The 25,000-nt window shown below is 48.1% G+C and overlaps 1 protein-coding gene across 1 annotated transcript in view; it reads left to right on the plus strand.

The window, feature by feature from the left end:
• The window catches only part of LOC135570217 (probable JmjC domain-containing histone demethylation protein 2C), a 120,056-nt gene that overhangs the window by 21,719 nt on the left and 73,337 nt on the right, over positions 1 to 25,000 (plus strand). The window contains 3 exon segments of the mRNA XM_065016331.1: positions 4,934 to 5,207; positions 17,421 to 18,220; positions 18,880 to 19,791. Coding sequence (XP_064872403.1) covers positions 4,934 to 5,207; positions 17,421 to 18,220; positions 18,880 to 19,791 — 1,986 coding nt within the window.

Here is a 25,000-nt window from a genome sequence, read left to right on the forward strand (position 1 = left end):
GGGGATAGGTGTAGTAGTGGTGGTGGTAGGTGTGGTAGTGGTAGGTGTAGTGGTGGTGGTAGATGTAGTAGTAGTAATGGTGGTGGTAGGTGTAGTAGTAATGGTGGTGGTAGGTGGAGTAGTAGTAGTGGTAGGTGTAGTGGTGGGGATAGGTGTAGTAGTGGTGGTGGTAGGTGTAGTAGTGGTAGTGGTAGGTGTAGTGGTGGTAGGTGTGGTAGTGGCGGTGGTAGGTGTAGTAGTGGTGGTGGTAGGTGTGGTGGTGGTAGGCGTACTGGTGGTGGTAAGTGTAGTGGTGGTAGGTGTGGTAGTGGTGGTGGTGGTAGGTGTAGTAGTGGTGGTGGTAAGTGTAGTGGTGGTAGTGGTGGTGTTAGGTGTAGTAGTGGTGGTGGTAGGTGTAGTGGTGGTGGCACTAAGTCAGACAGCAGGGTAATAGTACCGTAGCGTAGCACTAAGTCAGACAGCTGGGTAATAGTACCGTAGCACTAAGACAGACAGCAGGGTAATAGTACCGTAGCACTAAGTCAGACAGCAGGGTAATAGTACCGTAGCACTAAGTCAGACAGCAGGGTAATAGTACCGTAGCACTAAGTCAGGCAGCAGGGTAATAGTACCGTAGCACTAAGTCAGGCAGCAGGGTAATAGTACCGTAGCACTAAGTCAGGCAGCAGGGTAATAGTACCGTAGCACTAAGTCAGACAGCAGGGTAATAGTACCGTAGCACTAAGTCAGACAGCAGGGTAATAGTACCGTAGCACTAAGTCAGACAGCAGGGTTATAGTACCGTAGCACTAAGTCAGGCAGCAGGGTAATAGTATCGTAGCACTAAGTCAGACAGCAGGGTAATAGTACCGTAGCACTAAGTCAGACAGCAGGGTAATAGTACCGTAGCGTAGCACTAAGTCAGACAGCAGGGTAATAGTACCGTAGCACTAAGTCAGACAGCAGGGTAATAGTACCGTAGCACTAAGTCAGGCAGCAGGGTAATAGTACCGTAGCACTAAGTCAGGCAGCAGGGTAATAGTACCGTAGCACTAAGTCAGACAGCAGGGTAATAGTACCGTAGCGTAGCACTAAGTCAGACTGCAGGGTAATAGTACCGTAGCGTAGCACTAAGTCAGACAGCAGGGTAATAGTACCGTGGCACTAAGTCAGACAGCAGGGTAATAGTACCGTGGCACTAAGTCAGACAGCAGGGTAATAGTACCGTAGCACTAAGTCAGACAGCAGGGTAATAGTACCGTAGCACTAAGTCAGACAGCAGGGTAATAGTACCGTAGCACTAAGTCAGACAGCAGGGTAATAGTACCGTAGCACTAAGTCAGACAGCAGGGTAATAGTACCGTAGCACTAAGTCAGACAGCAGGGTAATAGTACCGTAGCACTAAGTCTGGCAGCAGGGTAATAGTACCGTAGCACTAAGTCAGACAGCATGGTAATAGTACCGTAGCACTAAGTCAGACAGCAGGGTAATAGTAGCGTAGCACTAAGTCAGACAGCAGGGTAATAGTACCGTAGCGTAGCACTAAGTCAGACAGCAGGGTAATAGTACCGTAGCACTAAGTCAGACAGCAGGGTAATAGTAGCGTAGCACTAAGTCAGGCAGCAGGGTAATAGTAGCGTAGCACTAAGTCAGGCAGCTGGGTAATAGTACCGTAGCACTAAGTCAGACAGCAGGGTAATAGTACCGTAGCGTAGCACTAAGTCAGACAGCAGGGTAATAGTACCGTAGCACTAAGTCAGACAGCAGGGTAATAGTAGCGTAGCACTAAGTCAGACAGCAGGGTAATAGTACCGTAGCACTAAGTCAGACAGCAGGGTAATAGTACCGTAGCACTAAGTCAGGCAGCAGGGTAATAGTACCGTAGCACTAAGTCAGACAGCAGGGTAATAGTACCGTAGCACTAAGTCAGACAGCATGGTAATAGTACCGTAGCACTAAGTCAGACAGCAGGGTAATAGTACCGTAGCGTAGCACTAAGTCAGACAGCAGGGTAATAGTACCGTAGCGTTGCACTAAGTCAGACAGCAGGGTAATAGTACCGTAGCGTAGCACTAAGTCAGACAGCAGGGTAATAGTACCGTAGCACTAAGTCAGGCAGCAGGGTAATAGTACCGTAGCACTAAGTCAGGCAGCAGGGTAATAGTACCGTAGCACTAAGTCAGACAGCAGGGTAATAGTACCGTAGCACTAAGTCAGACAGCAGGGTAATAGTACCTTAGCACTAAGTCAGACAGCAGGGTAATAGTACCTTAGCACTAAGTCAGGCAGCAGGGTAATAGTACCGTAGCACTAAGTCAGACAGCAGGGTAATAGTACCGTAGCACTAAGTCAGACAGCAGGGTAAATTTACCGTAGCACTAAGTCAGACAGCAGGCTAATAGTACCGTATCACTAAGTCAGACAGCATGGTAATAGTACCGTAGCACTAAGTCAGACAGCAGGGTAATAGTACCGTAGCGTAGCACTAAGTCAGACAGCAGGGTAATAGTAGCGTAGCACTAAGTCAGACAGCAGGGTAATAGTACCGTAGCACTAAGTCAGACAGCAGGGTAATAGTACCGTAGCACTAAGTCAGGCAGCAGGGTAATAGTACCGTAGCACTAAGTCAGGCAGCAGGGTAATAGTACCGTAGCACTAAGTCAGACAGCAGGGTAATAGTACCGTAGCGTAGCACTAAGTCAGACAGCAGGGTAATAGTACCGTAGCACTAAGTCAGACAGCAGGGTAATAGTAGCGTAGCACTAAGTCAGGCAGCAGGGTAATAGTAGCGTAGCACTAAGTCAGGCAGCTGGGTAATAGTACCGTAGCACTAAGTCAGACAGCAGGGTAATAGTACCGTAGCGTAGCACTAAGTCAGACAGCAGGGTAATAGTACCGTAGCACTAAGTCAGACAGCAGGGTAATAGTAGCGTAGCACTAAGTCAGACAGCAGGGTAATAGTACCGTAGCACTAAGTCAGACAGCAGGGTAATAGTACCGTAGCACTAAGTCAGGCAGCAGGGTAATAGTACCGTAGCACTAAGTCAGACAGCAGGGTAATAGTACCGTAGCACTAAGTCAGACAGCATGGTAATAGTACCGTAGCACTAAGTCAGACAGCAGGGTAATAGTACCGTAGCACTAAGTCAGACAGCAGGGTAATAGTACCGTAGCGTAGCACTAAGTCAGACAGCAGGGTAATAGTACCGTAGCGTAGCACTAAGTCAGACAGCAGGGTAATAGTACCGTAGCACTAAGTCAGACAGCAGGGTAATAGTACCGTAGCACTAAGTCAGACAGCAGGGTAATAGTACCGTAGCACTAAGTCAGGCAGCAGGGTAATAGTACCGTAGCACTAAGTCAGACAGCAGGGTAATAGTACCGTAGCACTAAGTCAGGCAGCAGGGTAATAGTACCGTAGCACTAAGTCAGGCAGCAGGGTAATAGTACCGTAGCACTAAGTCAGACAGCAGGGTAATAGTACCGTAGCACTAAGTCAGACAGCAGGGTAATAGTACCGTAGCACTAAGTCAGACAGCAGGGTAATAGTACCGTAGCACTAAGTCAGACAGCAGGGTAATAGTACCGTAGCACTAAGTCAGACAGCAGGGTAATAGTACCTTAGCACTAAGTCAGGCAGCAGGGTAATAGTACCGTAGCACTAAGTCAGACAGCAGGGTAATAGTACCGTAGCACTAAGTCAGACAGCAGGGTAATAGTACCGTAGCACTAAGTCAGACAGCAGGGTAATAGTACCGTAGCACTAAGTCAGACAGCAGGGTAATAGTACCTTAGCACTAAGTCAGACAGCATGGTAATAGTACCGTAGCACTAAGTCAGACAGCAGGGCAATAGTACCGTAGCACTAAGTCAGCCAGCAGGGTAATAGTACCGTAGCGTAGCACTAAGTCAGACAGCAGGGTAATAGTACCGTAGCACTAAGTCAGACAGCAGGGTAATAGTACCGTAGCACTAAGTCAGACAGCAGGGTAATAGTACCGTAGCACTAAGTCAGGCAGCAGGGTAATAGTACCGTAGCGTAGCACTAAGTCAGACAGCAGGGTAATAGTACCGTAGCACTAAGTCAGACAGCAGGGTAATAGTACCGTAGCACTAAGTCAGACAGCAGGGTAATAGTACCGTAGCACTAAGTCAGACAGCAGGGTAATAGTACCTTATACCTTCTTTTCCATTGTGGATCATTCTCGGTGGTGTTGAATTATCAACCATATTAAATGTGACATCATGAAACACCTCTCTCTCTCTCTGTCCTCCTGTCTCTAACCAACTCCATCTGTGTCTGTTCTCTCTCTGTCCTCCTGTCTCTAGCCAACTCCATCCTTGGTGTGCCTGTTCTCTCTCTGTCCTCCTGTCTCTAGCCAACTCCATCCTTGGTGTGCCTGTTCTCTCTCTGTCCTCCTATCTCTAACCAACTCCATCCTTGGTCTCTCTGTCCTCCTGTCTCTAACCAACTCCATCTGTGTCTGTTCTCTCTCTGTCCTCCTGTCTCTAACCAACTCCATCCTTGGTGTGTCTGTTCTCTCTCTGTCCTCCTGTCTCTAACCAACTCCATCCTTGGTGTGCCTGTTCTCTCTCTGTCCTCCTGTCTCTAACCAACTCCACCCTTGGTGTGTCTGTTCTCTCTCTGTCCTCCTGTCTCTAACCAACTCCATCCTTGGTGTGTCTGTTCTCTCTCTGTCCTCCTGTCTCTAACCAACTCCATCCTTGGTGTGCCTGTTCTCTCTCTGTCCTCCTGTCTCTAACCAACTCCATCCTTGGTGTGTCTGTTCTCTCTCTGTCCTCCTGTCTCTAACCAACTCCATCTGTGTCTGTTCTCTGTCTGTCCTCCTGTCTCTAACCAACTCCTTCCTTGGTGTGTCTGTTCTCTCTCTGTCCTCCTGTCTCTAACCAACTCCATCCTTGGTGTGTCTGTTCTCTCGTCCTCCTCTACAGGGTCACTACACCCGCGCCCAAGCCAACAGCCCCAGACCAGTCATGAACTCCTCTGGCGGGGCGGTGAAGCAGGGGTCAGGGGTCACCACCCAGCAGGGTCAAGGTCAGGGCGGGTCCCAGAGCCAGCAGTCCCCAGCGCAGCACTCCCCTTGCCAGGAACAGACGCAGCACCGCGGACCTGGCTTCTCCAGGAGGAAGGGATCTGACAGCAGTGTCCCTGATGATGACTTCAGGGGAGACAACGTGGACTGTAACGAGAGAGCAGGGAGAGGAGGTGAGGATGATGGTGAAGATAGAACAAGAGGTGAGGAGATCGTGGACGCTGGAGGAATTTCACCTGTTTTACTTCATGTACTGTGTGGTCAAGCTGTTCCATTGACCTGAGATGAGTAGAGCTCTGAAAGCATTTAGCAGGACACTGCCTTGGGAAAGCTTCAGCAGGACACTGCCTTGGGAAAGCTTTAGCAGGACACTGGGGAAAGCTTTAGCAGGACACTGGGGAAAGCTTTAGCAGGACACTGTGGAAAGCTTTAGCAGGACACTGTGGAAAGCTTTAGCAGGACACTGCCTTGGGAAAGCTTTAGCAGGACACTGCCTTGGGAAAGCTTTAGCAGGACAGGACACTGCCTTGGGAAAGCTTTAGCAGGACACTGCCTTGGGAAAGCTTTGGCAGGACACTGCCTTGGGAAAGCTTTAGCAGGACATTGGGGAAAGGTTCAGCAGGACACTGCCTTGGGAAAGCTTTGGCAGGACACTGCCCTGGGAAAGCTTTAGCAGGACACTGCCTTGGGAAAGCTTTGGCAGGACACTGCCTTGGGAAAGCTTTAGCAGGACACTGGGGAAAGCTTTGGCAGGACACTGCCTTGGGAAAGCTTTAGCAGGACACTGGGGAAAGGTTCAGCAGGACACTGCCTTGGGAAAGCTTTAGCAGGACACTGCCTTGGGAAAGCTTTAGCAGGACACTGCCTTGGGAAAGCTTTAGCAGGACACTGCCTTGGGAAAGCTTTAGCAGGACACTGCCCTGGGAAAGCTTTGGCAGGACACTGCCTTGGGAAAGCTTTAGCAGGACACTGCCTTGGGAAAGGTTCAGCAGGACACTGCCTTGGGAAAGCTTTAGCAGGACACTGCCTTGGGAAAGGTTCAGCAGGACACTGCCTTGGGAAAGCTTTAGCAGGACACTGCCTTGGGAAAGCTTTAGCAGGACACTGCCTTGGGAAAGCTTTAGCAGGACACTGCCTTGGGAAAGCTTTAGCAGGACACTGCCTTGGGAAAGCTTTAGCAGGACACTGCCTTGGGAAAGCTTTGGCAGGACACTGCCTTGGGAAAGCTTTAGCAGGACATTGGGGAAAGGTTCAGCAGGACACTGCCTTGGGAAAGCTTTGGCAGGACACTGCCCTGGGAAAGCTTTAGCAGGACACTGCCTTGGGAAAGCTTTGGCAGGACACTGCCTTGGGAAAGCTTTAGCAGGACACTGGGGAAAGCTTTGGCAGGACACTGCCTTGGGAAAGGTTCAGCAGGACACTGGGGAAAGGTTCAGCAGGACACTGCCTTGGGAAAGCTTTAGCAGGACACTGCCTTGGGAAAGCTTTAGCAGGACACTGCCTTGGGAAAGCTTTAGCAGGACACTGCCCTGGGAAAGCTTTGGCAGGACACTGCCTTGGGAAAGCTTTAGCAGGACACTGCCTTGGGAAAGGTTCAGCAGGACACTGCCTTGGGAAAGGTTCAGCAGGACACTGCCTTGGGAAAGCTTTAGCAGGACACTGCCTTGGGAAAGCTTTAGCAGGACACTGCCTTGGGAAAGCATTCAGCAGGACACTGCCTTGGGAAAGCATTCAGCAGGACACTGCCTTGGGAATGCTTTACCAGGACACTGCCTTGGGAAAGCTTTAGCAGGACACTGCCTTGGGAAAGCTTTTGCAGGACACTGCCTTGGGAAAGCTTTAGCAGGACACTGCCTTGGGAAAGCATTCGGCAGGACACTGCCTTGGGAAAGCTTTAGCAGGACACTGCCTTGGGAAAGCTTTAGCAGGACACTGCCTTGGGAAAGGTTCAGCAGGACACTGCCTTGGGAAAGCTTTGGCAGGACACTGCCTTGGGAAAGCTTTAGCAGGACACTGCCTTGGGAAAGGTTCAGCAGGACACTGCCTTGGGAAAGGTTTAGCAGGACTGCCTTGGGAAAGCTTCAGCAGGACACTGCCTTGGGAAAGCTTTAGCAGGACACTGCCTTGGGAAAGCTTTAGCAGGACACTGCCTTGGGAAAGCTTTAGCAGGACACTGCCTTGGGAAAGCTTTAGCAGGACACTGCCTTGGGAAAGCTTTAGAAGGACACTGCCTTGGGAAAGCTTTGGCAGGACACTGCCTTGGGAAAGCTTTGGCAGGACACTGCCTTGGGAAAGCTTTAGCAGGACACTGCCTTGGGAAAGCTTTAGCAGGACACTGCCTTGGGAAAGCTTTAGCAGGACACTGCCTTGGGAAAGCTTTAGCAGGACACTGCCTTGGGAAAGGTTCAGCAGGACACTGCCTTGGGAAAGGTTCAGCAGGACACTGCCTTGGGAAAGGTTCAGCAGGACACTGCCTTGGGAAAGGTTCAGCAGGACACTGCCTTGGGAAAGCTTTAGCAGGACACTGCCTTGGGAAAGCTTCAGCAGGACACTGCCTTGGGAAAGGTTCGGCAGGACACTGCCTTGGGAAAGCTTTGGCAGGACACTGCCTTGGGAAAGCTTTGGCAGGACACTGCCTTGGGAAAGCTTTGGCAGGACACTGCCTTGGGAAAGCTTTGGCAGGACACTGCCTTGGGAAAGCTTTGGCAGGACACTGCCTTGGGAAAGCTTTGGCAGGACACTGCCTTGGGAAAGCTTTGGCAGGACACTGCCTTGGGAAAGCTTTAGCAGGACACTGCCTTGGGAAAGCTTTGGCAGGACACTGCCTTGGGAAAGCAGGACACTGCCTTGGGAAAGCTTTAGCAGGACACTGGCAGGGACACTGCCTTGGGAAAGCATTCGGGACACTGCCTTGGGACACTGCCTTGGGAAAGCTTTGGCAGGACACTGCCTTGGGAAAGCTTTGGCAGGACACTGCCTTGGGAAAGCTTTGGCAGGACACTGCCTTGGGAAAGCTTTGGCAGGACACTGCCTTGGGAAAGCTTTGGCAGGACACTGCCTTGGGAAAGCTTTGGCAGGACACTGCCTTGGGAAAGCTTTGGCAGGACACTGCCTTGGGAAAGCTTTAGCAGGACACTGCCTTGGGAAAGCTTTAGCAGGACACTGCCTTGGGAAAGCTTTAGCAGGACACTGCCTTGGGAAAGCATTCGGCAGGACACTGCCTTGGGAAAGCAGGACACTGCCTTGGGAAAGCTTTAGCAGGACACTGCCTTGGGAAAGCTTTAGCAGGACACTGCCTTGGGAAAGCTTTAGCAGGACACTGCCTTGGGAAAGCTTTAGCAGGACACTGCCTTGGGAAAGCTTTAGCAGGACACTGCCTTGGGAAAGCTTTAGCAGGACACTGAAACTGCAGGACACTGCCTTGGGAAAGCTTTGGCAGGACACTGCCTTGGGAAAGCTTTGGCAGGACACTGCCTTGGGAAAGGTTTGGCAGGACACTGCCTTGGGAAAGGTTTAGCAGGACTGCCTTGGGAAAGCTTCAGGGACACTGCCTTGGGAAAGCTTTAGCAGGACACTGCCTTGGGAAAGCTTTAGCAGGACACTGCCTTGGGAAAGCTTTAGCAGGACACTGCCTTGGGAAAGCTTTAGCAGGACACTGCCTTGGGAAAGCTTTAGCAGGACACTGCCTTGGGAAAGGTTCAGCAGGACACTGCCTTGGGAAAGCTTTAGCAGGACACTGCCTTGGGAAAGCTTTAGCAGGACACTGCCTTGGGAAAGCTTTAGCAGGACACTGCCTTGGGAAGGACACTGCCTTGGGAAAGCTTCAGCAGGACACTGCCTTGGGAAAGGTTCAGCAGGACACTGCCTTGGGAAAGCTTTAGCAGGACACTGCCTTGGGAAAGCTTTAGCAGGACACTGCCTTGGGAAAGCTTTGGCAGGACACTGCCTTGGGAAAGCTTTGGCGTCCCACAATATCTACACACAAAGACAAAGCAAAAACAGGTTTTTAGAAATGTGAAAGATGGGAGAGGCCTGTAATTTTCGTCATAGGTACACTTCAACTATGACAGACAAAATGAGAAAAGAAAAATCAAATTGTAGGATTTTTAATGAATTTATTAGCAAATTATGGTGGGAAAAAAGTATTTGGTCACCTACAAACAAGCAAGATTTCTGGCTCTCAAAGACCTGTAACTTCTTCTTTAAGAGGCTCCTCTGTCCTCCACTCGTTACCTGTATTAATGGCACCTGTTTGAACTTGTTATCAGTATAAAAGACACCTGTCCACAACCTCAAACAGTCACACTCCAAACTCCACTATGGCCAAGACCAAAGAGCTGTCAAAGGACACCAGAAACAAAATTGTAGACCTGCACCAGGCTGGAAGACTGAATCTGCAGTAGGTAAGCAGCTTGGTTTGAAGAAATCAACTGTGGGAGCAATTATTAGGAAATGGAAGACATACAAGACCACTGATAATCTCCCTCGATCTGTGGCTCTACGCAAGATCTCACCCCATGGAGTCAAAATGATCACAAGAACGGCGAGCAAAAATCCCAGAACCACACGGGGGGACCTAGTGAATGACCTGCAGAGAGCTGGGACCAAAGTAACAAAGCCTACCATCAGTAACACACTACGCCGCCAGGAACTCAAATCCTGCATTGCCAGACGTGTCCCCCTGCTTAAGACAGTACATGTCCAGGCCCATCTAAAGTTTGCCAGAGAGCATTTGGATGATCCAGAAGAAGATTGGGAGAATGTCATATGGTCTGATGAAACCAAAATATAACTTTTTGGTAAAAACTCAACTCGTCGTGTTTGGAGGACAAAGAATGCTGAGTTGCATCCAAAGAACACCATACCTACTGTGAAGCATGGGGGTGGAAACATCATGCTTTGGGGCTGTTTTTCTGCAAAGGGACGAGGACGACTGATCCGTGTAAAGGAAAGAATGAATGGGGCCATGTAATTGTGAGATTTTGAGTGAAAACCTCCTTTCATCAGCAAGGGCATTGAAGATGAAACGTGGTTGGGTCTTTCAGCATGACAATGATCCCAAACACACCACCCGGGCAACGAAGGAGTGGCTTCGTAAGAAGCATTTCAAGGTCCTGGAGTGGCCTAGCCAGTCTCCAGATCTCAACCCCATAGAACATCTTTGGAGGGAGTTGAAAGTCTGTGTTGCCCAGCAACAGCCCCAAAACATCACTGCTCTAGAGGAGATCTGCATGGAGGAATGGGCCAAAATACCAGCAACGGTGTGTGAAAACCTTGTGAATTGCCAACAAAGTTGAAGTGTACCTGTCATAGTTGATGAAAATTACAGGCCTCTCATCTTTTTAAGTGGGAGAACTTGCACAATTGGTGGCTGACTAAATACTTTTTTGCCCCACTGTACATAAATATTCAGACCCTTTACTCAGTACTTTGTTGAAGCACCTTTGGCAGCGATTACAGCATCAAGTCTTCTTGGGTATGACGCTACAAGCTTGGTACACCTGTATTTGGGGAGTTTCTCCCATTCTTCTCTTCAGATCCTCTCAAGCTCTGTCAGGTTTTTGCACACAATGTATATAGACCCTCTTTTTGTTCCTACTGTGTTATTGACTTGTTAATTGTTTACTCCATGTGTAACTCTGTGTTGTCTGTTCACACTGCTATGCTTTATCTTGGCCAGGTCGCAGTTGTAAATGAGAACTTGTTCTCAACTAGCCTACCTGGTTAAATAAAGGTGTTCTCAACTAGCCTACCTGGTTAAATAAAGGTGTTCTCTACTAGCCTACCTGGTTAAATAAAGGTGTTCTCTACTAGCCTACCTGGTTAAATAAAGGTGTTCTCAACTGGCCTACCTGGTTAAATAAAGGTGTTCTCAACTAGCCTACCTGGTTAAATAAAGGTGTTGTCAACTAGCCTACCTGGTTAAATAAAGGTGTTCTCAACTAGCCTACCTGGTTAAATAAAGGTGTTGTCAACTAGCCTACCTGGTTAAATAAAGGTGTTCTCAACTAGTCTACCTGGTTAAATAAAGGTGTTCTCAACTAGTCTACCTGGTTAAATAAAGGTGTTCTCAACTAGCCTACCTGGTTAAATAAAGGTGTTGTCAACTAGTCTACCTGGTTAAATAAAGGTGTTCTCAACTAGCCTACCTGGTTAAATAAAGGTGTTGTCAACTAGCCTACCTGGTTAAATAAAGGTGTTGTCTACTAGCCTACCTGGTTAAATAAAGGTGTTGTCAACTAGTCTACCTGGTTAAATAAAGGTGTTCTCAACTAGCCTACCTGGTTAAATAAAGGTGTTGTCAACTAGCCTACCTGGTTAAATAAAGGTGTTCTCAACTAGCCTACCTGGTTAAATAAAGGTGGTGTCAACTAGCATACCTGGTTAAATAAAGGTGTTGTCAACTAGCCTACCTGGTTAAATAAAGGTGAAATAAAACGTAAAATGTTGGATGGGGAGGGTCGCTGCACAGCTGTTCAATCAGGTTCAAGTCCGGGTTCTGGCTGGGCCACTCGAGGACATTCAGAGACTCGTCCCGAAGCCGCTCCTGTGTTTTCTTGGCTGTGATTGTCCTGTTGGAAGGTAACCCTTTGCCACAGTCTGAGGTCCTGAGAGCTCTGGAACAGGTTTTCATCAAGGATCTCTCTGTACTTTGCTCCGTTCATCTTTCCCTCGATCCTGACTAGTCTCCCAGTCCCTGCTGAAAAACATCCCCACAGCATGATGCTGCCACCATGCTTCACCGTAGGGTTGGTGCCAGGTTACCTTCAGACGTGAGGCTTGGAATTCAGGCCAAAGAGTTCAATCTTGGTTTCATCAGACCAGAGAATCTTGTTTCTCATGGTCTGAGAGTCCTTGAGGTGCTTTTTAGAAAACTCCAAGTGGGCTGTCATGTGCCTTTTACTGAGGAGTGGCTTCGGTCTGGCCACTCCACCATAAAGGCCTGATTGGTGGAGTGCTGCAGAGATGGTTGTCCTTCTGGAATGTTCTCCCATCTCCACAGAGGAACTCTGGAGATCTGTCAGAGGGACCATGGGGTTCTTGGTTACCTCCCTGACCAAGGCCTTTCTCCCCTGATTGGTCAGTTTAGCCGGGCGGCCAGGTCTAGGAAGAGTCTAGGTGGTTCCAAGGCCACTGTGTCCTTGGGGACCTTCAAAGCTGCAGAAATGTTTTGGTACCCTTCCCCCAGATCTGTGCCTCGACACAATCCTTTCTCTGAGCTCTCCGGACAATTCCTTCGAACTCATTGCTTGGTTTTTGCTCTGGCATGCACTGTCAACTGTGGGACCTTATATAGACAGGTGTGTGTGCCTTTCCAAATCATGTCCAATCAATTGAATTTACCACAGTCCACCTGTGGTAAAAACATCAATGATGATCAATGGAAACAGGATGCATCTGAGCTGAATTTCAAGTCTCATAGCAAATGGTCTGAATACTTATGTAAATAAGATATTTCTGTTTTTAACTTTTAATGCATTTGCAAAAATGTTTTTAAAAAACCTGTCATTATGGGGTATTGTGTCTACACTGATGAGTTAAAACATGTATTTCATCCATTTTAGAATAAGTCTGTAATGTAACAAAATGTGGAAAAAGTCCAGGGGTCTGAATACTTTCTGAAGGCTCTGTACATGAGGTACCAGTACTGAGTCAGTGTACAGGGGTCCCGGTACTGAGTCAGTGTACAGGGGTCCCGGTACTGAGTCGGTGTACAGGGGTCCCGGTACTGAGTCGGTGTACATGAGGTACCAGTACTGAGTCAGTGTACAGGGGTCCCGGTACTGAGTCAGTGTACAGGGTTCCCGGTACTGAGTCAGTGTGCAGGGTTCCCGGTACTGAGTCAGTGTGCAGGGGTCCCGGTACTGAGTCAGTGTACAGGGGTCCTAGGAGCATTATTCCCTGCTCTAGGAGCATTACTCCCTCGTCTTGGAGCATTACTCCCTGCTCTTGGAGCAATTATCCCTCGTCTTGGAGCATTACTCCCTGCTCTAGGAGCATTACTCCCTGCTCTAGGAGCATTACTCGCTGCTCTGTGAGCATTACTCCCTGCTCTAGGAGCATTACTCGCTGCTCTGTGAGCATTGCTCGCTGCTCTGGGAGCATTACTCCCTGCTCTGGGAGCATTACTCGCTGCTCTGGGAGCATTACTCGCTGCTCTAGGAGCATTACTCGCTGCTCTAGGAGCATTACTCGCTGCTCTGGGAGCATTACTCGCTGCTCTAGGAGCATTACTCGCTGCTCTGGGAGCATTACTCGCTGCTCTGGGAGCATTGCTCGCTGCTCTGGGAGCATTACTCCCTGCTCTAGGAGCATTACTCCCTGCTCTGGGAGCATTACTCACTGCTCTGTGAGCATTGCTCGCTGCTCTAGGAGCATTACTCCCTGCTCTGGGAGCATTACTCACTGCTCTGTGAGCATTACTCGCTGCTCTAGGAGCATTACTCGCTGCTCTAGGAGCATTACTCGCTGCTCTGTGAGCATTACTCGCTGCTCTGTGAGCATTACTCGCTGCTCTGTGAGCATTACTCGCTGCTCTAGGAGCATTACTCGCTGCTCTGTGAGCATTACTCGCTGCTCTGTGAGCATTACTCGCTGCTCTGTGAGCATTACTCGCTGCTCTAGGAGCATTACTCGCTGCTCTAGGAGCATTACTCGCTGCTCTGGGAGCATTACTCGCTGCTCTGGGAGCATTACTCTCTACTCTGGGAGCATTACTCTCTACTCTGGGAGCATTACTCTCTACTCTGGGAGCATTACTCGCTGCTCTAGGAGCATTACTCGCTGCTCTAGGAGCATTACTCGCTGCTCTGTGAGCATTACTCGCTGCTCTGTGAGCATTACTCGCTGCTCTGTGAGCATTACTCGCTGCTCTGTGAGCATTACTCGCTGCTCTGTGAGCATTACTCGCTGCTCTAGGAGCATTACTCGCTGCTCTGTGAGCATTACTCGCTGCTCTGGGAGCATTACTCTCTGCTCTGGGAGCATTACTCTCTGCTCTGGGAGCATTACTCTCTACTCTGGGAGCATTACTCTCTACTCTGGGAGCATTACTCTCTACTCTGGGAGCATTACTCTCTACTCTGGGAGCATTACTCTCTACTCTGGGAGCATTACTCTCTACTCTGGGAGCATTACTCTCTACTCTGGGAGCATTACTCTCTACTCTGGGAGCATTACTCTCTGGAGCATTACTCTCTACTCTGGGAGCATTACTCTCTGCTCTGGGAGCATTACTCTCTACTCTGGGAGCATTACTCTCTACTCTGGGAGCATTACTCTCTACTCTGGGAGCATTACTCTCTACTCTGGGAGCATTACTCTCTACTCTGGGAGCATTACTCTCTGCTCTGGGAGCATTACTCTCTACTCTGGGAGCATTACTCTCTACTCTGGGAGCATTACTCTCTACTCTGGGAGCATTACTCTCTACTCTGGGAGCATTACTCTCTACTCTGGGAGCATTACTCTCTACTCTGGGAGCATTACTCTCTACTCTGGGAGCATTACTCTCTGCTCTGGGAGCATTACTCTCTGCTCTGGGAGCATTACTCTCTGCTCTGGGAGCATTACTCTCTACTACAGATCAGGTTTTTTTTTTTTAATATATGAAACTTTGAACATCCCACGGAGCAACAAACCTGCCAAGAAAGGGCACCACCACAACAAACCTGCCAAGAAAGGGCACCACCACAACAAACCTGCCAAGAAAGGGCACCACCACAACAAACCTGCCAAGAAAGGGCACCACCACAACAAACCTGCCAAGAAAGGGCACCACCACAACAAACCTGCCAAGAAAGGGCACCACCACAACAAACCTGCCAAGAAAGGGCACCACCACAACAAACCTGCCAAGAAAGGGCACCACCACAACAAACCTGCCAAGAAAGGGCACCACCACAACAAACCTGCCAAGAAAGGGCACCACCACAACAAACCACCACCACCAAGAAAGGGCACCACCACAACAAACCTGCCAAGAAAGGGCACCACCACAACAAACCTGCCAAGAAAGGGCACCACCACAACAAACCTGCCAAGAAAGGGCACCACCACAACAAACCTGCCAAGAAAGGGCACCACCACAACAAACCTGCCAAGCCAAGAAAAACCTGGGCACCACCACAACAAACCTGCCAAGAAAGGGAAAGGGCACCACCACAACAAACCTGCCAAGAAAGGGCACCACCACAACAAACCTGCCAAGAAAGGGCACCACCACAACAAACCTGCCAAGAAAGGGCACCACCACAACAAACCTGCCAAGAAAGGGCACCACCACAACAAACCTGCCAAGAAAGGGCACCACCACAACAAACCTGCCAAGAAAGGGCACCACCACAACAAACCTGCCAAGAAAGGGCACCACCACAACAAACCTGCCAAAAGGGCAAAGGAAAGGGCACCACCACAACAAACCTGCCAAGAAAGGGCACCACCACAACAAACCTGCCACCAGAAGAAAGGGCACCACCACAACAAACCTGCCAAGAAAGGGCACCACCACAACAAACCTGCCAAGAAAGGGCACCACCACAACAAACCTGCCAAGAAAGGGCACCACCACAACAAACCTGCCAAGAAAGGGCATCGCACCAAAACTCACGGACCAGGCAAGGATGTCATTAATCAGAGGCAACAAAGAGACCAAAGATAAACCTTAAGGAGCTGCAAAGCTCCACAGCGGAGATTGGAGTATCTGTCCATAGGACCACTTTAAGCCGTACACTCCACAGAGCTGGTCTTTACGGAAGAGTGGCCAGAAAAAAAGCCATTGCTTAAAGTGTTCGCCAAAAGGCATGTGGGAGACTCCCCAAACATATGGAAGAAGATACTCTGGTCAGATGAGACTAAAATGGAGCCTTTTGGCCATCAAAGAAAACGCTATGTCTGGCGCAAACCCAACACCTCACATCACCCCGAGAATACCATCCCACAGTGAAGCATGGTGGTGGCAGCATCATGCTGTGGGGATGTTTTTCATCTGCAGGGACTGGGAAACTAGTCAGAATTGAAGGAATGATGGATGGTGCTAAATACAGGGAAATTCTTGAGGGAAACCTGTTTCAGTCTTCCAGAGATTTGAGACTGGGACGGAGGTTCACCTTCCAGCAGGACAATGATCCTGAGCATACTGTTAAAGCAACACTCGAGTTTATGGGGAAACATCTAAATGTCTTGGAATGGCCAAGTCAAAGTCCAGACCTCAATCCAATTGAGAATCTGTGGTATGACTTAAAGATTGCTGTACACCAGCGGAACCCATCCAACTTGAAGGAGCTGGAGCAGTTTTGCCTTGAAGAATGGGGCACGCCTCCCAGTGGCAAGATGTGCAACGCTTATGGAGACATATCCCAAGAGACTTGTGGCTGTAATTGCTACAAAAGCATGCATAACTATTCATCCCCCCCAAAGTCAGGGGGGGGGGTAATAGTTATGCACGCTCAAGTTTTCTGATTTTTGTCATATTTCTTGCTTGTTTCATAACAAAAAATATTTGGCGTCTTCAAAGTGGTAGGTATGTTGTGTAAATCAAATGACACAAAAAAATATATTTTAATTCCAGGTTGTAAGGCAACAAAATAGGAAAAATGCCAAGGGGGGTGAATACTTTCGCCAGCCACTGTATAGTGCACTACTTCAGACCAGAGCTCATAGTGCACTACTTCAGACCAGGACTCATAGTGCACTACTTCAGACCAGGGCTCATAGTGTACTACTTCAGACCAGAGCTCATAGTGTACTACTTCAGACCAGGGCTCATAGTGCACTACTTCAGACCAGGGCTCATAGTGCACTACTTCAGACCAGAGCTCATAGTGCACTACTTCAGACCAGAGCTCATAGTGCACTACTTCAGACCAGAGCTCATAGTGCACTACTTCAGACCAGGGCTCATAGTGCAATACTTCAGACCAGAGCTCATAGTGCTCTACTTCAGACCAGAGCTCATAGTGCACTACTTCAGACCAGGGCTCATAGTGCACTACTTCAGACCAGAGCTCATAGTGCTCTACTTCAGACCAGAGCTCATAGTGCACTACTTCAGACCAGGGCTCATAGTGCACTACTTCAGACCAGGGCTCATAGTGCACTACTTCAGACCAGAGCTCATAGTGCACTACTTCAGACCAGAGCTCATAGTGCACTACTTCAGACCAGAGCTCATAGTGCACTACTTCAGACCAGAGCTCATAGTGCACTACTTCAGACCAGGGCTCATAGTGCACTATGTAAGGAATAGGGTTCCGTTGGGATGCGGTCTAGGACTGATGCTGTGTACTGTACATTCTGCTGCTTGTCATTTAGAATTCTAATATATCCTCCTCTGATTCATCTCTACAGACTAATCTAATATATTCTCCTCTGATTCATCTCTCCAGACTTCTTTAAAAGTACGAGCAGCAAGCAGGTGGCTGTGAACAAGCGGAGGAAAGCGGAGGAGGAAGAGGAGGAAGAGATGAAATCAGGTTTGAAAAGACTGAGAAGCGAGACTACAGTGAGGTCTGACTTCTCTGAGAGCAGTGACTCTGAGATGTCTACCAAGAGAACCAGGACGGCAGACTCCTCCTCTTCCTCAGAGCAGAACTCAGAGGAGGAGCTAAAAGGAAGGACCGGCCAGGTGGGGCACAAGACCCAGGGTTCTAAGACGGGGGAGGAGTCTGCTCTGACAGGCAGTCTCTCCCCCTGGGGTGAGGAGCTTCAGAAGGCGGAGTTTCAGCAGTCATTAGCCGACAGGGAGCAGAGGCCATCCCTGCGACAACCTCAACGACAGGGGGAACGGTCTCCACTGCAACTGCAGCAGGCCCCTCCCCTGTCCTCCTCCTCCCAGGGCTCTGCCCCCTCTGAGGGCCAAGGGGAGTGCATCATGGAGAACAACAGCACTATGAAATCTCAGACCCATCCCCAGTCCAAGGACCAGTACACCAGCGCTGAGGTGGTCTCCAGGACCCAGACTCCCTCTCAGTATATAATCGACATCACAGCAGAGGACGCTAACGCACACATGGCCTCCCGGGAGAACTCTGAGGCCGTCTCGGCCCTGCTGGCCTCCCAGAATCCATCTGAGCCATCCTACCTCTCTGAGCCCAGCAGACATTTGGTGCTGAACCCCTCTGTTGCCCCTCCCTCTCCCCTTCGTGAGAGCCCCTCGGAGTGTGACCTTAGGAACCAGACTCCCTCAGTGTCAGAGTGTGACCTTAGGAACCAGACTCCCTCAGTGTCAGAGTGTGACCTTAGGAACCAGACTCCCTCAGTGTCAGAGTGTGACCTTAGGAACCAGACTCCCTTAGTGTTAGAGTGTGACCTTAGGAACCAGACTCCCTCAGTGTCAGAGTGTGACCATAGCAACCAGACTCCCTCAGTGTCAGAGTGTGACCTTAGGAACCAGACTCCCTCAGTGTTAGAGTGTGACCTTAGGAACCAGACTCCCTCAGTGTCAGAGTGTGACCTTAGGAACCAGACTCCCTCAGTGTCAGAGTGTGACCTTAGGAACCAGACTCCCTCAGTGTCAGAGTGTGACCTTAGGAACCAGACTCCCTCAGTGTCAGAGTGTGACCTTAGGAACCAGACTCCCTCAGTGTCAGAGTGTGACCTTAGGAACCAGACTCCCTCAGTGTCAGAGTGTGACCTTAGGAACCAGACTCCCTCAGTGTCAGAGTGTGACCTTAGGAACCAGACTCCTCAGTGTCAGAGTGTGACCTTAGGAACCAGACTCCCTCAGTGTCAGAGTGTGACCTTAGGAACCAGACTCCCTCAGTGTCAGAGTGTGACCTTAGGAACCAGACTCCCTCAGTGTCAGAGTGTGACCTTAGGAACCAGACTCCCTCAGTGTGTAGGAAGCCGGAGGTAAAGCATGACATAGCTGGCAGCCTGGGCAGTAAGATGGGGTTAGTCCATTCAGTGGTGATCAGACCTATAGCATCAGTCAGTGAGTCTGCTGCTGTAGTAGAGAGAGAGAAGCAGCTATATTCCTCCATGCTGCCCTGCATTAAGAACGCCTCATTGGCCGACGAGGCCAGGAAGTCGTACAAGCTAAGCCCCTCCCCTGATGTCCCCAAGCCCCTCCCCTCCCCAGAGGCCCTGAAGCCAAAGCCCCTCTGCTCCCCTGACATCGTCAAGTCTAAAACACAGAGTGTTCTGGAGACTTGTTCTAAACCCAAACCCCTCCCCTCCCCAGAGGTGTCCAAGCATAAAGGCCGTTACCCGGACAACACCCCTCGCTCCAGCTTTAAGCCCGTCCTGGCCCGAGGGACTGAGTCGCCAGGATCTTGCACTAAGAGCCCGCTAATCATCGATAAGAACGAGCATTTCACCGTGTACCGGGACCCTGCGCTTGTCCGTCCCAACCAGGAGACCAACCACGTGTCCTATCTGCACCCCCAGCTCCACCCCCTCCACGCCTCCTCCCACGCCTCCTGCCTCACCCCCTCTTCCACCCACCACCACACATCCCACTCCCACCACCACCTCCTCTCCGGGGTGCTCTCTGGCCTGCCTCCAGGCCCCTTGCTGGGGGGTCATCCCCGACTAGACTCCTCAGGGCTGGGGCACCTGGGACTAGCTCATCACCACCCTGTCTCTCAGCCCCAGACACACAGCCACACCTCAGCCTCATACAACCAGCTGGGGCTGTATCCAATCATCTGGCAGTACCCCAATGAGACCCACTCCTATCCCCCCAGACTCAACCTGCCTGGGTCCAAGTGGGTGCACCCTGAAAACCCTGTCAGCTCTGAGACCAACATGAGGAGGGTGAGTACCAAACACCCAGATTCTATTCTAAATACAACTCTTTTTCCTGTTCTACTACCTCTTCTATTATGACTTCTGCCTAGCAACTGTAGCATAGCAACTATGATCATGTTGCCAGTTTAAACAGCTAGCTGCTGTAGCATAGCAACTATGATCATGTTGCCAGTTTAAGCAGCTAGCTGCTGTAGCATAGCAACTATGATCATGTTGCCAGTTTAAACAGCTAACTGCTGTAGCATAGCAACTATGATCATGTTGCCAGTTTAAACAGCTAGCTGCTGTAGCATAGCAACTATGATCATGTTGCCAGTTTAAACAGCTAGCTGCTGTAGCATAGCAACTATGATCATGTTGCCAGTTTAAACAGCTAACTGCTGTAGCATAGCAACTATGATCATGTTGCCAGTTTAAGCAGCTAGCTGCTGTAGCATAGCAACTATGATCATGTTGCCAGTTTAAACAGCTAACTGCTGTAGCATAGCAACTATGATCATGTTGCCAGTTTAAGCAGCTAGCTGCTGTAGCATAGCAACTATGATCATGTTGCCAGTTTAAACAGCTAGCTGCTGTAGCATAGCAACTATGATCATGTTGCCAGTTTAAACAGCTAGCTGCTGTAGCATAGCAACTATGATCATGTTGCCAGTTTAAACAGCTAGCTGCTGTAGCATAGCAACTATGATCATGTTGCCAGTTTAAACAGCTAGCTGCTGTAGCATAGCAACTATGATCATGTTGCCAGTTTAAACAGCTAACTGCTGTAGCATAGCAACTATGATCATGTTGCCAGTTTAAGCAGCTAACTGCTGTAGCATAGCAACTATGATCATGTTGCCAGTTTAAACAGCTAACTGCTGTAGCATAGCAACTATGATCATGTTGCCAGTTTAAGCAGCTAGCTGCTGTAGCATAGCAACTATGATCATGTTGCCAGTTTAAGCAGCTAGCTGCTGTAGCATAGCAACTATGATCATGTTGCCAGTTTAAGCAGCTAGCTGCTGTAGCATAGCAACTATGATCATGTTGCCAGTTTAAGCAGCTAACTGCTGTAGCATAGCAACTATGATCATGTTGCCAGTTTAAACAGCTAGCTGCTGTAGCATAGCAACTATGATCATGTTGCCAGTTTAAACAGCTAACTGCTGTAGCATAGCAACTATGATCATGTTGCCAGTTTAAACAGCTAACTGCTGTAGCATAGCAACTATGATCATGTTGCCAGTTTAAGCAGCTAACTGATCATGATCATGTTGCCAGTTTAAACAGCTAACTGCTGTAGCATAGCAACTATGATCATGTTGCCAGTTTAAGCAGCTAGCTGCTGTAGCATAGCAACTATGATCATGTTGCCAGTTTAAGCAGCTAGCTGCTGTAGCATAGCAACTATGATCATGTTGCCAGTTTAAACAGCTAACTGCTGTAGCATAGCAACTATGATCATGTTGCCAGTTCAAGCAGCTAGCTGCTGTAGCATAGCAACTATGATCATGTTGCCAGTTTAAACAGCTAGCTGCTGTAGCATAGCAACTATGATCATGTTGCCAGTTTAAACAGCTAGCTGCTGTAGCATAGCAACTATGATCATGTTGCCAGTTTAAACAGCTAGCTGCTGTAGCATAGCAACTATGATCATGTTGCCAGTTTAAACAGCTAGCTGCTGTAGCATAGCAACTATGATCATGTTGCCAGTTTAAACAGCTAACTGCTGTAGCATAGCAACTATGATCATGTTGCCAGTTTAAGCAGCTAACTGCTGTAGCATAGCAACTATGATCATGTTGCCAGTTTAAGCAGCTAGCTGCTGTAGCATAGCAACTATGATCATGTTGCCAGTTTAAGCAGCTAGCTGCTGTAGCATAGCAACTATGATCATGTTGCCAGTTTAAGCAGCTAGCTGCTGTAGCATAGCAACTATGATCATGTTGCCAGTTTAAGCAGCTAACTGCTGTAGCATAGCAACTATGATCATGTTGCCAGTTTAAACAGCTAGCTGCTGTAGCATAGCAACTATGATCATGTTGCCAGTTTAAACAGCTAACTGCTGTAGCATAGCAACTATGATCATGTTGCCAGTTTAAACAGCTAACTGCTGCTGTAGCATAGCAACTATGATCATGTTGCCAGTTTAAGCAGCTAACTGCTGTAGCATAGCAACTATGATCATGTTGCCAGTTTAAACAGCTAACTGCTGTAGCATAGCAACTATGATCATGTTGCCAGTTTAAGCAGCTAGCTGCTGTAGCATAGCAACTATGATCATGTTGCCAGTTTAAGCAGCTAGCTGCTGTAGCATAGCAACTATGATCATGTTGCCAGTTTAAGCAGCTAGCTGCTGTAGCATAGCAACTATGATCATGTTGCCAGTTTAAACAGCTAACTGCTGTAGCATAGCAACTATGATCATGTTGCCAGTTTAAGCAGCTAGCTGCTGTAGCATAGCAACTATGATCATGTTGCCAGTTTAAGCAGCTAGCTGCTGTAGCATAGCAACTATGATCATGTTGCCAGTTTAAGCAGCTAGCTGCTGTAGCATATCTCTCATGTTCAGGTTGTGAAGACCACTGTCCTGTCCTCTTTGTAGAAGCCATATGTTGGGAAAGCTGAGTGTTCAGGTTATTTGTTATTCTGTTCTGTTAGTAGGTCGGGGATATCCTAGTTATAGGTTCTGTTAGTGGGTAGGGGATATCCTAGTTATAGGTTCTGTTAGTGGGTAGATGATATCCTAGTTGTAGGTTCTGTTAGTGGGTAGATGATATCCTAGTTGTAGGTTCTGTTAGTGGGTAGATGATATCCTAGTTGTAGGTTCTGTTAGTGGGTAGATGATATCCTAGTTGTAGGTTCTGTTAGTGGGTAGATGATATCCTAGTTGTAGGTTCTGTTAGTGGGTAGATGATATCCTAGTTGTAGGTTCTGTTAGTGGGTAGATGATATCCTAGTTGTAGGTTCTGTTAGTGGGTAGATGACATCCTAGTTGTAGGTTCTGTTAGTGGGTAGATGACATCCTAGTTGTAGGTTCTGTTAGTGGGTAGATGATATCCTAGTTGTAGGTTCTGTTAGTGGGTAGATGATATCCTAGTTGTAGGTTCTGTTAGTGGGTAGGGGATATCCTAGTTATAGGTTCTGTTAGTGGGTAGATGATATCCTAGTTGTAGGTTCTGTTAGTGGGTAGATGATATCCTAGTTGTAGGTTCTGTTAGTGGGTAGGGGATATCCTAGTTATAGGTTCTGTTAGTGGGTAGATGATATCCTAGTTGTAGGTTCTGTTAGTGGGTAGATGATATCCTAGTTGTAGGTTCTGTTAGTGGGTAGGGGATATCCTAGTTATAGGTTCTGTTAGTGGGTAGATGATATCCTAGTTGTAGGTTCTGTTAGTAGGTAGGGGATATCCTAGTTATAGGGGATATCCTAGTTATAGGTTCTGTTAGTAGGTCGGGGATATCCTAGTTCTAGGTTCTGTTAGTAGGTAGGGGGTATCCTAGTTATAGGGGATATCCTAGTTCTAGGTTCTGTTAGTAGGTAGGTGATATCCTAGTTATAGGGGATATCCTAGTTATAGGTTCTGTTAGTAGGTAGGGGATATCCTAGTTATAGGGGATATCCTAGTTATAGGTTCTGTTAGTAGGTAGAGGATATCCTAGTTATAGGGGATATCCTAGTTATAGGGGATATCCTAGTTATAGGGGATATCCTAGTTATAGGGGATATCCTAGTTGTAGGTTCTGTTAGTAGGTAGGGGATATCCTAGTTATAGGGGATATCCTAGTTATAGGGGATATCCTAGTTATAGGTTCTGTTAGTAGGTAGGGGATATCCTAGTTGTAGGTTCTGTTAGTAGGTAGGGGATATCCTAGTTATAGGGGATATCCTAGTTATAGGGGATATCCTAGTTATAGGGGATATCCTAGTTATAGGATATCCTAGTTATAGGGGATATCCTAGTTATAGGGGATATCCTAGTTATAGGGGATATCCTAGTTCTAGGTTCTGTTAGTAGGTAGGTGATATCCTAGTTATAGGGGATATCCTAGTTATAGGTTATGTTAGTAGGTAGGGGATATCCTAGTTATAGGGGATATCCTAGTTATAGGTTCTGTTAGTAGGTAGAGGATATCCTAGTCATAGGTTCTGTTAGTAGGTAGAGGATATCCTAGTTATAGGGGATATCCTAGTTATAGGGGATATCCTAGTTATAGGGGATATCCTAGGGGATATCCTAGTTATAGGGGATATCCTAGTTATAGGTTCTGTTAGTAGGTAGGGGATATCCTAGTTGTAGGTTCTGTTAGTAGGTAGGGGATATCCTAGTTGTAGGTTCTGTTAGTAGGTAGAGGATATCCTAGTTATAGGGGATATCCTAGTTATAGGTTCTGTTAGTAGGTAGGGGATATCCTAGTTGTAGGTTCTGTTAGTAGGTAGAGGATATCCTAGTTATAGGGGATATCCTAGTTATAGGGGATGTCCTAGTTATAGGGGATATCCTAGTTCTAGGTTCTGTTAGTAGGTAGGTGATATCCTAGTTATAGGGGATATCCTAGTTATAGGTTATGTTAGTAGGTAGGGGATATCCTAGTTATAGGGGATATCCTAGTTATAGGGGATATCCTAGTTATAGGTTCTGTTAGTAGGTAGAGGATATCCTAGTCATAGGTTCTGTTAGTAGGTAGAGGATATCCTAGTTATAGGGGATATCCTAGTTATAGGGGATATCCTAGTTATAGGGGATATCCTAGGGGATATCCTAGTTATAGGGGATATCCTAGTTATAGGTTCTGTTAGTAGGTAGGGGATATCCTAGTTGTAGGTTCTGTTAGTAGGTAGGGGATATCCTAGTTGTAGGTTCTGTTAGTAGGTAGAGGATATCCTAGTTATAGGGGATATCCTAGTTATAGGTTCTGTTAGTAGGTAGGGGATATCCTAGTTGTAGGTTCTGTTAGTAGGTAGAGGATATCCTAGTTATAGGGGATATCCTAGTTATAGGGGATGTCCTAGTTATAGGGGATATCCTAGTTCTAGGTTCTGTTAGTAGGTAGGTGATATCCTAGTTATAGGGGATATCCTAGTTATAGGTTATGTTAGTAGGTAGGGGATATCCTAGTTATAGGGGATATCCTAGTTATAGGGGATATCCTAGTTATAGGTTCTGTTAGTAGGTAGAGGATATCCTAGTCATAGGTTCTGTTAGTAGGTAGAGGATATCCTAGTTATAGGG

Source organism: Oncorhynchus nerka, unplaced genomic scaffold (genome assembly GCF_034236695.1).
Source record: "Oncorhynchus nerka isolate Pitt River unplaced genomic scaffold, Oner_Uvic_2.0 unplaced_scaffold_1020, whole genome shotgun sequence".
In the NCBI taxonomy this organism is placed as follows: Eukaryota; Metazoa; Chordata; class Actinopteri; order Salmoniformes; family Salmonidae; genus Oncorhynchus; species Oncorhynchus nerka.